We start from the raw sequence: 16,508 nt of genomic DNA, 5'->3' as shown, positions 1-16,508 counted from the left end.
ATAGCTGTAACTTTTGATAGAAGACTCGGATACACATGTTTATGGCTTTATCTTATAGAACTCAAGGTTCCCGTGCTGGGAAAACAGGTTTTGCAGCTGTTTGAGCTAAGATTTCCAAGTTATTCACATAATGAAAACCTATACTTTGTTTCGGTCGAGTTCCCCATTCAAATGCATGTAACAGTGAGAAACGCACTGTCTTGGCGAAAGAAAGCGTTTTTGTACAACTTCATAGAAATAGCTGTAACTTTTGATAGAAGACTCGGATACACATGTTTATGGCTTTATCTTATAGAACTCAAGGTTCCCGTGCTGGGAAAACAGGTTTTGCAGCTGTTTGAGCTAAGATTTCCAAGTTATTCACATAATGAAAACCTATACTTTGTTTCGGTCGAGATCCCCATTCAAATGCATGTAACAGTGAGAAACGCACTGTCTTGGCGAAAGAAAGCGTTTTTGTACAACTTCATAGAAATAGCTGTAACTTTTGATAGAAGACTCGGATACACATGTTTATGGCTTTATCTTATAGAACTCGAGGTTCCTGTGCTGGGAAAACAGGTTTTGCAGCTGTTTGAGCTAAGATTTCCAAGTTATTCACATAATGAAAACCTATACTTTGTTTCGGTCGAGTTCCCCATTCAAATGCATGTAACAGTGAGAAACGCACTGTCTTGGCGAAAGAAAGCGTTTTTGTACAACTTCATAGAAATAGCTGTAACTTTTGATAGAAAACTCGGATACACATGTTTATGGCTTTATCTTATAGAACTCAAGGTTCCCGTGCTGGGAAAACAGGTTTTGCAGCTGTTTGAGCTAAGATTTCCAAGTTATTCACATAATGAAAACCTATACTTTGTTTCGGTCGAGTTCCCCATTCAAATGCATGTAACAGTGAGAAACGCACTGTCTTGGCGAAAGAAAGCGTTTTTGTACAACTTCATAGAAATAGCTGTAACTTTTGATAGAAGACTCGGATACACATGTTTATGGCTTTATCTTATAGAACTCAAGGTTCCCGTGCTGGGAAAACAGGTTTTGCAGCTGTTTGAGCTAAGATTTCCAAGTTATTCACATAATGAAAACCTATACTTTGTTTCGGTCGAGATCCCCATTCAAATGCATGTAACAGTGAGAAACGCACTGTCTTGGCGAAAGAAAGCGTTTTTGTACAACTTCATAGAAATAGCTGTAACTTTTGATAGAAGACTCGGATACACATGTTTATGGCTTTATCTTATAGAACTCAAGGTTCCCGTGCTGGGAAAACAGGTTTTGCAGCTGTTTGAGCTAAGATTTCCAAGTTATTCACATAATGAAAACCTATACTTTGTTTCGGTCGAGTTCCCCATTCAAATGCATGTAACAGTGAGAAACGCACTGTCTTGGCGAAAGAAAGCGTTTTTGTACAACTTCATAGAAATAGCTGTAACTTTTGATAGAAGACTCGGATACACATGTTTATGGCTTTATCTTATAGAACTCAAGGTTCCCGTGCTGGGAAAACAGGTTTTACAGCTGTTTGAGCTAAGATTTCCAAGTTATTCACATAATGAAAACCTATACTTTGTTTCGGTCGAGTTCCCCATTCAAATGCATGTAACAGTGAGAAACGCACTGTCTTGGCGAAAGAAAGCGTTTTTGTACAACTTCATAGAAATAGCTGTAACTTTTGATAGAAGACTCGGATACACATGTTTATGGCTTTATCTTATAGAACTCAAGGTTCCCGTGCTGGGAAAACAGGTTTTGCAGCTGTTTGAGCTAAGATTTCCAAGTTATTCACATAATGAAAACCTATACTTTGTTTCGGTCGAGATCCCCATTCAAATGCATGTAACAGTGAGAAACGCACTGTCTTGGCGAAAGAAAGCGTTTTTGTACAACTTCATAGAAATAGCTGTAACTTTTGATAGAAGACTCGGATACACATGTTTATGGCTTTATCTTATAGAACTCAAGGTTCCCGTGCTGGGAAAACAGGTTTTGCAGCTGTTTGAGCTAAGATTTCCAAGTTATTCACATAATGAAAACCTATACTTTGTTTCGGTCGAGATCCCCATTCAAATGCATGTAACAGTGAGAAACGCACTGTCTTGGCGAAAGAAAGCGTTTTTGTACAACTTCATAGAAATAGCTGTAACTTTTGATAGAAGACTCGGATACACATGTTTATGGCTTTATCTTTTAGAACTCAAGGTTCCCGTGCTGGGAAAACAGGTTTTGCAGCTGTTTGAGCTAAGATTTCCAAGTTATTCACATAATGAAAACCTATACTTTTTTTCGGTCGAGTTCCCCATTCAAATGCATGTAACAGTGAGAAACGCACTGTCTTGGCGAAAGAAAGCGTTTTTGTACAACTTCATAGAAATAGCTGTAACTTTTGATAGAAGACTCGGATACACATGTTTATGGCTTTATCTTATAGAACTCAAGGTTCCCGTGCTGGGAAAACAGGTTTTGCAGCTGTTTGAGCTAAGATTTCCAAGTTATTCACATAATGAAAACCTATACTTTGTTTCGGTCGAGTTCCCCATTCAAATGCATGTAACAGTGAGAAACGCACTGTCTTGGCGAAAGAAAGCGTTTTTGTACAACTTCATAGAAATAGCTGTAACTTTTGATAGAAAACTCGGATACACATGTTTCTGGCTTTATCTTATAGAACTCAAGGTTCCCGTGCTGGGAAAACAGGTTTTGCAGCTGTTTGAGCTAAGATTTCCAAGTTATTCACATAATGAAAACCTATACTTTGTTTCGGTCGAGTTCCCCATTCAAATGCATGTAACAGTGAGAAACGCACTGTCTTGGCGAAAGAAAGCGTTTTTGTACAACTTCATAGAAATAGCTGTAACTTTTGATAGAAGACTCGGATACACATGTTTATGGCTTTATCTTATAGAACTCAAGGTTCCCGTGCTGGGAAAACAGGTTTTACAGCTGTTTGAGCTAAGATTTCCAAGTTATTCACATAATGAAAACCTATACTTTGTTTCGGTCGAGTTCCCCATTCAAATGCATGTAACAGTGAGAAACGCACTGTCTTGGCGAAAGAAAGCGTTTTTGTACAACTTCATATAAATAGCTGTAACTTTTGATAGAAGACTCGGATACACATGTTTATGGCTTTATCTTATAGAACTCAAGGTTCCCGTGCTGGGAAAACAGGTTTTGCAGCTGTTTGAGCTAAGATTTCCAAGTTATTCACATAATGAAAACCTATACTTTGTTTCGGTCGAGATCCCCATTCAAATGCATGTAACAGTGAGAAACGCACTGTCTTGGCGAAAGAAAGCGTTTTTGTACAACTTCATAGAAATAGCTGTAACTTTTGATAGAAGACTCGGATACACATGTTTATGGCTTTATCTTTTAGAACTCAAGGTTCCCGTGCTGGGAAAACAGGTTTTGCAGCTGTTTGAGCTAAGATTTCCAAGTTATTCACATAATGAAAACCTATACTTTTTTTCGGTCGAGTTCCCCATTCAAATGCATGTAACAGTGAGAAACGCACTGTCTTGGCGAAAGAAAGCGTTTTTGTACAACTTCATAGAAATAGCTGTAACTTTTGATAGAAGACTCGGATACACATGTTTATGGCTTTATCTTATAGAACTCAAGGTTCCCGTGCTGGGAAAACAGGTTTTGCAGCTGTTTGAGCTAAGATTTCCAAGTTATTCACATAATGAAAACCTATACTTTGTTTCGGTCGAGTTCCCCATTCAAATGCATGTAACAGTGAGAAACGCACTGTCTTGGCGAAAGAAAGCGTTTTTGTACAACTTCACAGAAATAGCTGTAACTTTTGATAGAAAACTCGGATACACATGTTTCTGGCTTTATCTTATAGAACTCAAGGTTCCCGTGCTGGGAAAACAGGTTTTGCAGCTGTTTGAGCTAAGATTTCCAAGTTATTCACATAATGAAAACCTATACTTTGTTTCGGTCGAGTTCCCCATTCAAATGCATGTAACAGTGAGAAACGCACTGTCTTGGCGAAAGAAAGCGTTTTTGTACAACTTCATAGAAATAGCTGTAACTTTTGATAGAAGACTCGGATACACATGTTTATGGCTTTATCTTATAGAACTCAAGGTTCCCGTGCTGGGAAAACAGGTTTTGCAGCTGTTTGAGCTAAGATTTCCAAGTTATTCACATAATGAAAACCTATACTTTGTTTCGGTCGAGATCCCCATTCAAATGCATGTAACAGTGAGAAACGCACTGTCTTGGCGAAAGAAAGCGTTTTTGTACAACTTCATAGAAATAGCTGTAACTTTTGATAGAAGACTCGGATACACATGTTTATGGCTTTATCTTATAGAACTCAAGGTTCCCGTGCTGGGAAAACAGGTTTTGCAGCTGTTTGAGCTAAGATTTCCAAGTTATTCACATAATGAAAACCTATACTTTGTTTCGGTCGAGTTCCCCATTCAAATGCATGTAACAGTGAGAAACGCACTGTCTTGGCGAAAGAAAGCGTTTTTGTACAACTTCATAGAAATAGCTGTAACTTTTGATAGAAAACTCGGATACACATGTTTCTGGCTTTATCTTATAGAACTCAAGGTTCCCGTGCTGGGAAAACAGGTTTTGCAGCTGTTTGAGCTAAGATTTCCAAGTTATTCACATAATGAAAACCTATACTTTTTTTCGGTCGAGTTCCCCATTCAAATGCATGTAACAGTGAGAAACGCACTGTCTTGGCGAAAGAAAGCGTTTTTGTACAACTTCATAGAAATAGCTGTAACTTTTGATAGAAGACTCGGATACACATGTTTATGGCTTTATCTTATAGAACTCAAGGTTCCCGTGCTGGGAAAACAGGTTTTGCAGCTGTTTGAGCTAAGATTTCCAAGTTATTCACATAATGAAAACCTATACTTTGTTTCGGTCGAGTTCCCCATTCAAATGCATGTAACAGTGAGAAACGCACTGTCTTGGCGAAAGAAAGCGTTTTTGTACAACTTCATAGAAATAGCTGTAACTTTTGATAGAAGACTCGGATACACATGTTTATGGCTTTATCTTATAGAACTCAAGGTTCCCGTGCTGGGAAAACAGGTTTTGCAGCTGTTTGAGCTAAGATTTCCAAGTTATTCACATAATGAAAACCTATACTTTGTTTCGGTCGAGATCCCCATTCAAATGCATGTAACAGTGAGAAACGCACTGTCTTGGCGAAAGAAAGCGTTTTTGTACAACTTCATAGAAATAGCTGTAACTTTTGATAGAAGACTCGGATACACATGTTTATGGCTTTATCTTATAGAACTCAAGGTTCCCGTGCTGGGAAAACAGGTTTTGCAGCTGTTTGAGCTAAGATTTCCAAGTTATTCACATAATGAAAACCTATACTTTGTTTCGGTCGAGTTCCCCATTCAAATGCATGTAACAGTGAGAAACGCACTGTCTTGGCGAAAGAAAGCGTTTTTGTACAACTTCATAGAAATAGCTGTAACTTTTGATAGAAGACTCGGATACACATGTTTATGGCTTTATCTTATAGAACTCAAGGTTCCCGTGCTGGGAAAACAGGTTTTACAGCTGTTTGAGCTAAGATTTCCAAGTTATTCACATAATGAAAACCTATACTTTGTTTCGGTCGAGATCCCCATTCAAATGCATGTAACAGTGAGAAACGCACTGTCTTGGCGAAAGAAAGCGTTTTTGTACAACTTCATAGAAATAGCTGTAACTTTTGATAGAAGACTCGGATACACATGTTTATGGCTTTATCTTTTAGAACTCAAGGTTCCCGTGCTGGGAAAACAGGTTTTGCAGCTGTTTGAGCTAAGATTTCCAAGTTATTCACATAATGAAAACCTATACTTTTTTTCGGTCGAGTTCCCCATTCAAATGCATGTAACAGTGAGAAACGCACTGTCTTGGCGAAAGAAAGCGTTTTTGTACAACTTCATAGAAATAGCTGTAACTTTTGATAGAAGACTCGGATACACATGTTTATGGCTTTATCTTATAGAACTCAAGGTTCCCGTGCTGGGAAACAGGTTTTGCAGCTGTTTGAGCTAAGATTTCCAAGTTATTCACATAATGAAAACCTATACTTTGTTTCGGTCGAGTTCCCCATTCAAATGCATGTAACAGTGAGAAACGCACTGTCTTGGCGAAAGAAAGCGTTTTTGTACAACTTCATAGAAATAGCTGTAACTTTTGATAGAAGACTCGGATACACATGTTTATGGCTTTATCTTATAGAACTCAAGGTTCCCGTGCTGGGAAAACAGGTTTTGCAGCTGTTTGAGCTAAGATTTCCAAGTTATTCACATAATGAAAACCTATACTTTGTTTCGGTCGAGATCCCCATTCAAATGCATGTAACAGTGAGAAACGCACTGTCTTGGCGAAAGAAAGCGTTTTTGTACAACTTCATAGAAATAGCTGTAACTTTTGATAGAAGACTCGGATACACATGTTTATGGCTTTATCTTATAGAACTCAAGGTTCCTGTGCTGGGAAAACAGGTTTTGCAGCTGTTTGAGCTAAGATTTCCAAGTTATTCACATAATGAAAACCTATACTTTGTTTCGGTCGAGATCCCCATTCAAATGCATGTAACAGTGAGAAACGCACTGTCTTGGCGAAAGAAAGCGTTTTTGTACAACTTCATAGAAATAGCTGTAACTTTTGATAGAAGACTCGGATACACATGTTTATGGCTTTATCTTATAGAACTCAAGGTTCCCGTGCTGGGAAAACAGGTTTTGCAGCTGTTTGAGCTAAGATTTCCAAGTTATTCACATAATGAAAACCTATACTTTGTTTCGGTCGAGTTCCCCATTCAAATGCATGTAACAGTGAGAAACGCACTGTCTTGGCGAAAGAAAGCGTTTTTGTACAACTTCATAGAAATAGCTGTAACTTTTGATAGAAGACTCGGATACACATGTTTATGGCTTTATCTTATAGAACTCAAGGTTCCCGTGCTGGGAAAACAGGTCTTGCAGCTGTTTGAGCTAAGATTTCCAAGTTATTCACATAATGAAAACCTATACTTTGTTTCGGTCGAGATCCCCATTCAAATGCATGTAACAGTGAGAAACGCACTGTCTTGGCGAAAGAAAGCGTTTTTGTACAACTTCATAGAAATAGCTGTAACTTTTGATAGAAGACTCGGTGTCAAGGGTTGACAATTTGTTCAAACACAGTAAGAGAGAAATGAGACACTGGCAGACCGACTCAGAGTTTCAAAGACGTGCGCACGGGTGAGAGTCTCTGAGCAGACTAACACACCGAGCACCGTTTACTCGCTTTATTTATAAGGCAAAATGGGTTACATAATACTTCCTCTTTCAACTGAAGAGGGGAGAGCTCAGGCATTGTCTTAGCTATCTAACTTCTGCACACAAACTGAAAAACAACGACACAGCAGTATTCATGCTTATCTGACATCGCAGACACTGAAGTAAAGAATGCATGTATATATCCTGTCTTTGTCAAACATCTCACACACTTAAGCAAGGAATACCTTGTGTTCTTTTCAACAGTAAGCTTTACCGTGTGAAAATATATAAACACTTGATTATAAGGCATACTTGTTTCTACTTGATTATACTTTAATGATTTAACTAAAATAAAAATTCTCTTAACATTCCCTCCTGATGTTAATATATTTCACATGTTTTACTCAATGCATAGTCACTTGTTAGTCACATTTTCAACTTGCACGTCATTCAGTGAAATAATTAAACAACAAGCTTGTCAAGATTGTCATAGAGATTTTCTTCTCTCTCTCCCACACTCAGCATATCATACTGACGATAGGGATCCTCCATAACTGACTGAGCCAAGACATGGTTTCCTAACATACGCTTGAACATGTTTGTCATTATGCTTCTCAGACATGGGATAATACAAGCAATGAAAAGGCAAAATAGTAACATCACACTGAAAAGGGCCAACAGGCCTTTAATCAGTAGAGATTTCCAAGAGCCGCTCAGCAGCCAGTCCCACCAACCTTGAGTATCGGTAACGTAGTCCTGCTGCTGAGCGTCTCTCAGTTGTTTCAAAACATTCAAAGCATTTGTCATGTTTAATGAATGGATGTTATCAGGTATGTAGGTACAACATGTAGTGTTAAACAATACGCAGAGACCACCTTTCTCTGCGAGAATGATGTCTAAAGCCACTCGGTGCTGCATGACAGTGATGCGAATTGCATCAATTTCTTCATTCTGTCCTTGATTAATGCGGGTTGAAGCATTTAAAAATAATCCAAAACGATAGTCCAGGGTTTCTATCCGTAGTGCGTGTTTCCCTACTCCTATCCATGGAAACAAAGCGTGTATTACCTTCTGGCTCTTGGTCCAGAGTTTGAAGTCATCTGGTACATCAGAACCAAGATATGGATCATGGGGCTTGAGGCCTGTGTTACGTTTAGCTCTGGTGTTGCTGTTCACTGACATCTTAAAGGTGTGGTCAGATACCAGAACAGGGGCACAGAGTCCGGTGCTGTTTGGTGGCAGCATGAAATAGACTTTCAGGCCACACGCCCAAGCTGCGCCCTGTACCCAGTATGTACCTGTCGATGAGCCGATGCCATCCCAATCTGGTGCCGCCAGGATCATGGAGCAGTTTCGGTTTTGTCCTAATTTCTTCAGACCCTGGGGCGTACCTGTTTGTCCGGTTGCTCCTGTGAAGTTAAAGCACACTGGGTGTTGTATGTCAGGTGGCAAAACAACTGAGAATGATTTCAGTTTTCTATGGCTGACGTTTATATGCACCCAGTAGGCTTCATTGCAGGTGTAGTTTATATTTGGGTACTGGTGGGTGCAGTTTGTTATGTTGTAGATTAAAGACTTTACACTCTGTGGGACTATATATTGTGTAGTGTTGTGGCATGTGTTGCTGTTTTGGTCCTTTATGGATCCACCTATCACCATCACAGGTTTTCCTGGTGTTGAGCAGGTCCCGGTAATGGCTTTGTCATATATGCAGAGTGCTTCAGCCTTGGTTGGGGGTTTTCCATACACTGTGGCATGGAGTGCTGTCGTGGGCATATGTGAGCAGACATAGCAGTTTGCGGCATTGTCTTCTCTGTGCACTCTGTCATGGACATACCGGTACCATGCATTGTTCAGCCACGGGTGGTTGTGTTCTTTGTCTATCTCCTTCAGGTGCGAGTTGTCGTGGGTCCACCTCTTAGGTCGGAGAATAATTGGTACTGTCTTGTGGGTTCCACTGGGCATCAACCAAAAGAGTGTCGTCATCAGGAGGATAGCCATTAGACAGAATATGTAGCACATGAGTAGTTTTCGTTTGATGTCACAAGCGCCCAAGCACAACAGCTTTGGGGCTGGAACTGGTGCTAGCATTGATTCTGAAGCTGGTTCTTCTTCTGGATTTATCAGGTTGTTTTCCTCAGTCATCTTGTTGAGATTTTATTCAGGCGTCCCTGGTGTTATTATTGGTTCTGCTCTTCGGTGGGATAGGTCAGTCTGATCTTCAGGGCGACCAGGCACACCCGAGCTCCCACGTGAGTAGCACTGCCGAGGAAGCACAGGGCGGGAAACCCGTTCAGCCCTGTCCTCCAGCAGGGGTTCACGTAAGAGTCAGGGGAACCGGCGTCTTATTGTGGTGCAAACACTTTCTTCACGTGGGATTGATGAATCCACGAAACTCGTTCGGCTATCTTACACGCTGTGGGTGTGGTAAGTAGCACCTGGAAGGGACCTTCCCACTTTGGAGCACTCCAGTTTTTCCGCTGGAGGACTTTAATCAGAATCCAATCACCGGGGTTCAACCTGCAAGAAACTGAAGAAAAGTCACTCGGCAGTTGATTGCTTAATCTCACTTCTTTATTCTCAAATAGTTTTGTCATCCATTCTGCCATTGTTGTTTCTGCAATAGATTTATTAATTGGCTCACTCATTATGGGGAGTGGAAAATGTCTGCCATGTATGATTTCAAATGGCGTTAGACCACCTGTTCCTTGAGTTATTCTCATCCATAATTTAACCAAGCTTAGACATTCAGGCCAAGGTTTTTTAGTCTCTTCCATACATTTCCTCAACCTTTGTTTAATTGTGCCGTTAGTTCTCTCGACTAATCCTGCACTTTGTGGATGATAAGAACAGTGATGTTTTATGCTGAAGCCTAAAGCTTCAGAAACTTTACTTATTACTTCATTTACAAAATGTGTGCCATTGTCTGATCTTATCAGAGATGGAATACCGTACGTTGGAATAAAATGATTACATAGACATTTTGCTACTGATATTGCATCTGCTTTTTTCACTGGGTATATTTCTGGCCACTTGGAAAATACATCAATTATCACAAGTGCATATTTGGAGGATTGTGATTCATTTAATTCTATGAAATCCATGTGGACAGTGTGAAATGGATGCGGTGGTATAGGGAAATGCCCTCGCTTTGGACGTAGATTTCCCTGTGCGTTGTGTCTTTGGCAAATCATACATGTTCTGATAAACTCTTGTGCTGAACTTTCAAAATTTTTTGTATAGAATTGTTTATTAAGAATATTAATCATCCCTCCTGATGACACATGAGTTTTCCCATGTGTCACTAAAGCAGCAGTTCTATGCAAAGATTTTGGAAGCACTGGTTTGCCATTACACATCATGAGGTTGTCTTTTAATTCTGCTCCATCTTTCACCCAAGATTTTTGTTCACTCAGCGATGCTGTTTTCTGTGCATCTGCTAGTATTTCTAAAGGTATTAGATCTATGATTTCTGTTGTTAAAACATCAATTTGTTTTTCTGCAGCTGCTTTTGCTGCTTTGTCAGCAAAGTTATTTCCTCTCGTAATTTCTGTGTCATCCTTTTGATGAGCTGCACATTTGCATAGTGCTAATTCTTTTGGCAACGTTATTACTTCTAATAGCTTTTTTAGAAGGTTTGCATGTTGAACTGTGTTGCCTGAGGAAGTTGTCATTCCTCTGTTATGCCATATTTTAGCGAAATGATGAACTGCTGAATAGACATATTGACTGTCTGTGTAAACATTAACACTTTGACCCTTATATAAAGTACATGCTCTGATGACTGCGGTTAGTTCTGCGCTTTGAGCAGAGTTTGAGGAGCTGAGAGCTTTTGCTTCTATCACTTTATCAACAGTTGTGACCGCATAACCCACACAATTTCTACCGTGAATGTCTTTTGACGCTGAGCCGTCCACAAAAACATTACTGAAACTGCTCTGGGGGGAGCTGTATATATCAGTGCGAGGTTTTGTATCTTCCTCTAATTTTTGAATGCAACAGTGTTGTTCTCCGTCCAGAGAAGTCGGCAAAAGTGTACTTGGGTTTAGCTGGCCACACTTCTCTATTTTTATGTGTGATTGTGTAAGTAGAATCCCCACATAAGAAAGTTGTCTTGCATGCGTGAGGAAAGAGAGGTTCGCTTGGAGCAAAATAGAGGTCACTGCATGTGGGACTTTGATGATCAATTTATGTCCTAGAACAATGTCTGCACATTTTTTAACTGCCTCTGCTGCTGCTGCGCATGCCTGAACACAGGTAGGTAATCCAGCAGCTACAGAGTCAAGTTTGCATGAGTAGAAAGCTAATGGACGTTGTTTTTCTCCAAAAGCTTGAGTTAAGACTGCTTTCATATACCCTCCTGCACCATCAACATGGAGAACGAAAGGTTTTCCATAGTCTGGTAATGCTAAGATGGTACATGTCTGCAGTGCTATTTTCAAATCAACGAAAGCTTTTTCTGCTTCTGGAGTCCATTGTACTTTGTCTTTTAATGCTAGATCTTTACCATAAATGAGGTTCTGTAGTGGTTGAGCTAGTAATGCGTATTCTGGAATCCAGCATCTACAGAAATTGCACAGTCCTAAAAAACTCATCATTTGTTGTTTAGTTACTGGTTTTGGGGCATTTTGGACTGCTATCTTTCTGCTCTCTAACAGCTGCCTGCCTTGTCCTGTCAATTTGTGGCCAAGGTATGTTACTTCCTGGCTCCACAATTGCAGTTTATGCTGTGACACTTTATGGCCTTGCTCTGCGAGATGTTGCAAAACTGTTAATGTGTTTTCTTTGCACTCATCTTTTGTATGGCCTGTGATCAATATATCATCTACATACAACAAGAACTGCCCTGGGGCAGGGAGCGTACAAGATGACATTGATTTTCTCAAAGCCTCTGCATACAGAGTTGGGCTATTCTGGAATCCCTGAGGCAACCTTGTATAAGTATACTTTTGATTGTCAAAGGTGAATCCGAATAACTTCTGTGAGTCAGGGTGCAGAGGTACGGAGAAGAAGGCATTGGACAAGTCTATTACAGAGAACCACCGTTCTTTTGGTGTTACTTGATTTAGAATTGTGTGTGGATTTGCAACCACTGGAGGTATTTGCTCTGTTACCTCATTTATTGCTCTTAGATCATGAACTAAGCGATATTTTCCTGTATTAGCCTTTTTTACTGGAAAAATTGGTGTATTACACGTGGCTTCATTAGTTTTCACGAGAATACCTGCTTTTTGCATCTCTGCTATGACTGGTCTGATACCTTCTTTTGCCTCTGCACTCAAGGGATATTGTGGTTTTACAGGCCTATATGAGGTTGTAGTTTTCACCACTACTGGATCTGCTCCTTTTATTAGGCCTACATCCGTGGGTCCTTGAGACCATAATGTTTGTGGCAGCTTCTCTAGTTCTGGATGTGCTTCAATTGTTAATACTTGTCATTCATCTTGCTCTGTTGTGGCTAAATGTGTGGCTGGTGTGGCTGTCACCGGCCAACACAGCGTTAGCCTCATGCACCCAGTTCTACGGCCTTTTTGCCAGTCCTCACACTCTATTTTGTCATATCTGTCCATTTCTACATTTCTCAGCACTGTGCCTAACTCAGACCAAGGCGTTTGGTCGTTGCGTGCAACAGATACATGAGGGTTGCACATCTTATTTAAGCGCTGCACTGCATCTGTCTGTAACACTGAGCATACTGCATTACCACTCTGTGTCACATACAGGTGTTGTAGGACTAGTTTTTGCGGTCCTAGTCTGTGCACTTGTTGATCATAAATTTTGTCTGGACCTGGGACATATTTATACCACAAGGTGTTGTGATATTTTGCTGGGTCCTGTCTATGTGAGTGCTCAGGTAAGTACATATTAGCTTTGGCCTCTAATGGTTCAAGTTTTGGTAAATCTAAGGCCCAGTAATAATTTGGCTCACCTAAACCTTCACAAACAAAAATGTCTTCAGTTTGGCTCTGACTTTCAGAGAGTAGGAGTCTGGCTTTCATGCCACTTTCTTCAGGAAAAACTCCTATTTTTAATTTTGTTAAAGCATCTCTTCCTAACAAATTTAGTGGACAAGATGGATCATAGATGCACTGATTTTTGCAGGCACGGCCACTATCTCTATGTGACATAAAAAGGGGGTCGGTTAGATGCTGTTTTGTCACATGTCCTGAGGCTGATTTCACGATTAAGGTATCTTTTGAAGAGGTTAAATTTGGGACTTCTACTGTTAGGACAGTTTTACAAGCACCTGTGTCGCAAAGGAATTTTATTGGGACCCCGTTAACGTGCACTATAACGGTGGGCTTTGCTTCTGAGCCTAGCAGCAGTTGTTCAATGTTGTAAACTTCCCCTTCACTTGTTTCACTTCCCTTTTCTTGTGCTAGTCATTCATCACGGCGTCTGCGCCTGTCATCTCCACCTTCCTGTTCTTGGCTTACATTTCTACAGTTTCGAGCAAAGTGCCCGATTTTACCACAGTTATAACATCTCATATCTCTTCTATCTCTTCTTTGTCCTGCTTTTTGCTTTCCCCTACTTTGCTTAAAACCTGCCGTGTGTTGCTGTCCTGAGAAGGCTATAAAGCCTGTCTCTGGATCAATCATGAAAACTCCTTCTGTTTTTTCTTTTTGTTTTTGAATTTTGACTGCATGCTCAGCATATTGTAGGGCTTCAGGCAAGGTTCCTGTATTTTGAGTGACCCAGTGTTTGTCTACATGTGCTTTTATCTTAGGCAGTAGACCATTTAGGAAGGCATTTTTTAATTGTTGTTGAAAAGCAGACAGTGGATCGGCATCATAATTTAGCCCTGAGTTTTGTCTGAAAACTGGGCGTAGGCGATCCAAATAGTCTGATGCTGTCTCTCCTTCCTTTTGTTTGCACTCTCCTATCTTTCCATAATCTGGCCTTGGGGCTAAAATAACTTCTATTCTGCCATACAAGTTATTAAGCTCCTGTATCAATTGGGGAGTGTCTGGCCCCAACACGTCACCGTTTAAATCATTTCCTGTAAATTGACCTCTAGCTCTAGGAAGACTTAAACCTAATAAATCTTGAAAAACTTGATGCATCTCATGACCATTTAAACCCCACCCCTGACGGATCAATTCCACTGCATCTCGCCACGGCCGGAAGCCTTCTTTAAGGGGTGGCACATCTTTTAGTACATTCTCTCTGTCTTTATGAGACCAGGGTCGGAATGCATAAATTAAAGGCTCACCGTCTACTGGTATGACTCCTTGGGCGTCTGGGGGACCAGTGGGTTGACCGTACCTGGGGTTAGATAAGGCTACCATTGGAAACTGACCTACAATTTCTGTTTTTTTGGAATGACCATGCTTAGTCATAAGATCAAGTTGTTGTCTGGCCTCCATATAGGGATTTGAAACAAAAGGTTTGTGAGGAGAGCTTACAGGAAGTGCTGACGTAGGGTTAGGTGCAGCTGCTGCAGGCTGTGCAGGCTGAAGAGCATAAGGAGGGGGGTACGGTTTTTCTTCTCCTGCAGTTTTCTGTTTATCTTTAGTTTCCTGCTTTTGGGCACGTTTAGCAATGCGTTTATCGTTTTCTACCATCCACGCCTTGAAAAGGTGCCATTCTGCTAAGCGTTTTGCTTTTTTCTTTTGGCTCTTTTCCTCAAATAATTCTTTTTGTAAAGCAGCCTTTAAAGCAGTTATTGATTCTTGATTGCATTTGCCTTGCCAGGCTGGGCAATAAATTTTATGTGGATTTCTCCACCTATTTGCACTGACTCTTCCTGCATTTGGACAGTTTTTTTCCAACCATCCTTCATCTGCTGTTAATTTTACTTTAGTTTTAGAGTTACCCATTTTGAACTAATTACGTCAGAACTGTGACACCTTCTTTGGCATGAAAAAGTGAGAATGGGTTTTCGATAACAGCCTTCTACTCTCCCACTAATTGAGAGAGCGGTTATCAATTTTACGTGATGAAGCACAACCCTTTTTTCCACCTTTACCAATACGTGAGTGTACACAGGAAAACAGTTTGAGAAGTGGTTCGACCGCGTATTGGGTCGTAAAAACAACTCACTCCTCACAAACAAAGCGCGTTTCTATGATTTTTATTGAGATTTTCCGTAGGCCTATTTATTTGTGTAACACCTTCACCTTCAGCCACTCTTCTTGAGTGACCGGAAACCTGTTCCGTTGCAGCCACTCCCAGAGCGACCGGAACTTTTAATAGCGATTTTTCTAGAATTTCGCTCTTGCCTGTCGTCTTCTTAGTCCCGCATGGACACTGAGATCTGTCGGCGTACCTAGGTTTACACACTACTTAAAGGAAAATCTCAATATCAACGTATTTTAGCGCTTGGTGGAATGCGTGTCATATTCACCTCTACTGTGGCGCTGCGTTTTAAGATCCGGTGCTCATCGGGTCCTGGAGCCGTGAAGGCCGAACGCTGACCGGAGATCGAATTCACGTTCCCGGGTTTTTCGTTTTACTGATCAGATTTCTTCCAGCGCAGGCGTCACGACGTCAGGATCCGATGGAGACCGTCTGTGGAAAACTAGACGTTAAAATAACAGTCAGTTCTCCGGCTACGAAGGACCAATTAAATGTCAAGGGTTGACAATTTGTTCAAACACAGTAAGAGAGAAATGAGACACTGGCAGACCGACTCAGAGTTTCAAAGACGTGCGCACGGGTGAGAGTCTCTGAGCAGACTAACACACCGAGCACCGTTTACTCGCTTTATTTATAAGGCAAAATGGGTTACATAATACTTCCTCTTTCAACTGAAGAGGGGAGAGCTCAGGCATTGTCTTAGCTATCTAACTTCTGCACACAAACTGAAAAACAACGACACAGCAGTATTCATGCTTATCTGACATCGCAGACACTGAAGTAAAGAATGCATGTATATATCCTGTCTTTGTCAAACATCTCACACACTTAAGCAAGGAATACCTTGTGTTCTTTTCAACAGTAAGCTTTACCGTGTGAAAATATATAAACACTTGATTATAAGGCATACTTGTTTCTACTTGATTATACTTTAATGATTTAACTAAAATAAAAATTCTCTTAACACTCGGATACACATGTTTATGGCTTTATCTTATAGAACTCAAGGTTCCTGTGCTGGGAAAACAGGTTTTGCAGCTGTTTGAGCTAAGATTTCCAAGTTATTCACATAATGAAGACCTATACTTTGTTTCGGTCGAGATCCCCATTCAAATGCATGTAACAGTGAGAAACGCACTGTCTTGGCGAAAGAAAGCGTTTTTGTACAACTTCATAGAAATA

General features: G+C 40.5%; 1 protein-coding gene across 1 annotated transcript; it reads right to left on the bottom strand.

The window, feature by feature from the left end:
- Positions 1-7,200: 7,200 nt before the first annotated feature.
- On the bottom strand, positions 7,201-16,276 carry LOC146561555 (uncharacterized). The gene is made up of 2 exons (XM_085243024.1): positions 15,595-16,276; positions 7,201-9,774 (listed from the first exon to the last, which is right to left on the bottom strand). The coding sequence occupies exon 2, from the start codon at positions 9,387-9,389 to the stop codon at positions 7,707-7,709; it is 1,683 nt and encodes a 560-aa protein (XP_085099150.1). The 5' UTR covers positions 9,390-9,774; positions 15,595-16,276; the 3' UTR covers positions 7,201-7,706.
- Positions 16,277-16,508: the final 232 nt, after the last annotated feature.

Source organism: Mchenga conophoros, linkage group LG13, assembly GCF_057382185.1.
Source record: "Mchenga conophoros isolate Kocher_MC1m ecotype Shallow Benthic linkage group LG13, M_conophoros_male_GT1.1, whole genome shotgun sequence".
Classification (NCBI taxonomy): domain Eukaryota; kingdom Metazoa; phylum Chordata; class Actinopteri; order Cichliformes; family Cichlidae; genus Mchenga; species Mchenga conophoros.
The sequence above is the reverse complement of the archived record's forward strand: the minus strand, read 5'-3'. Positions and strand labels throughout refer to the sequence as shown.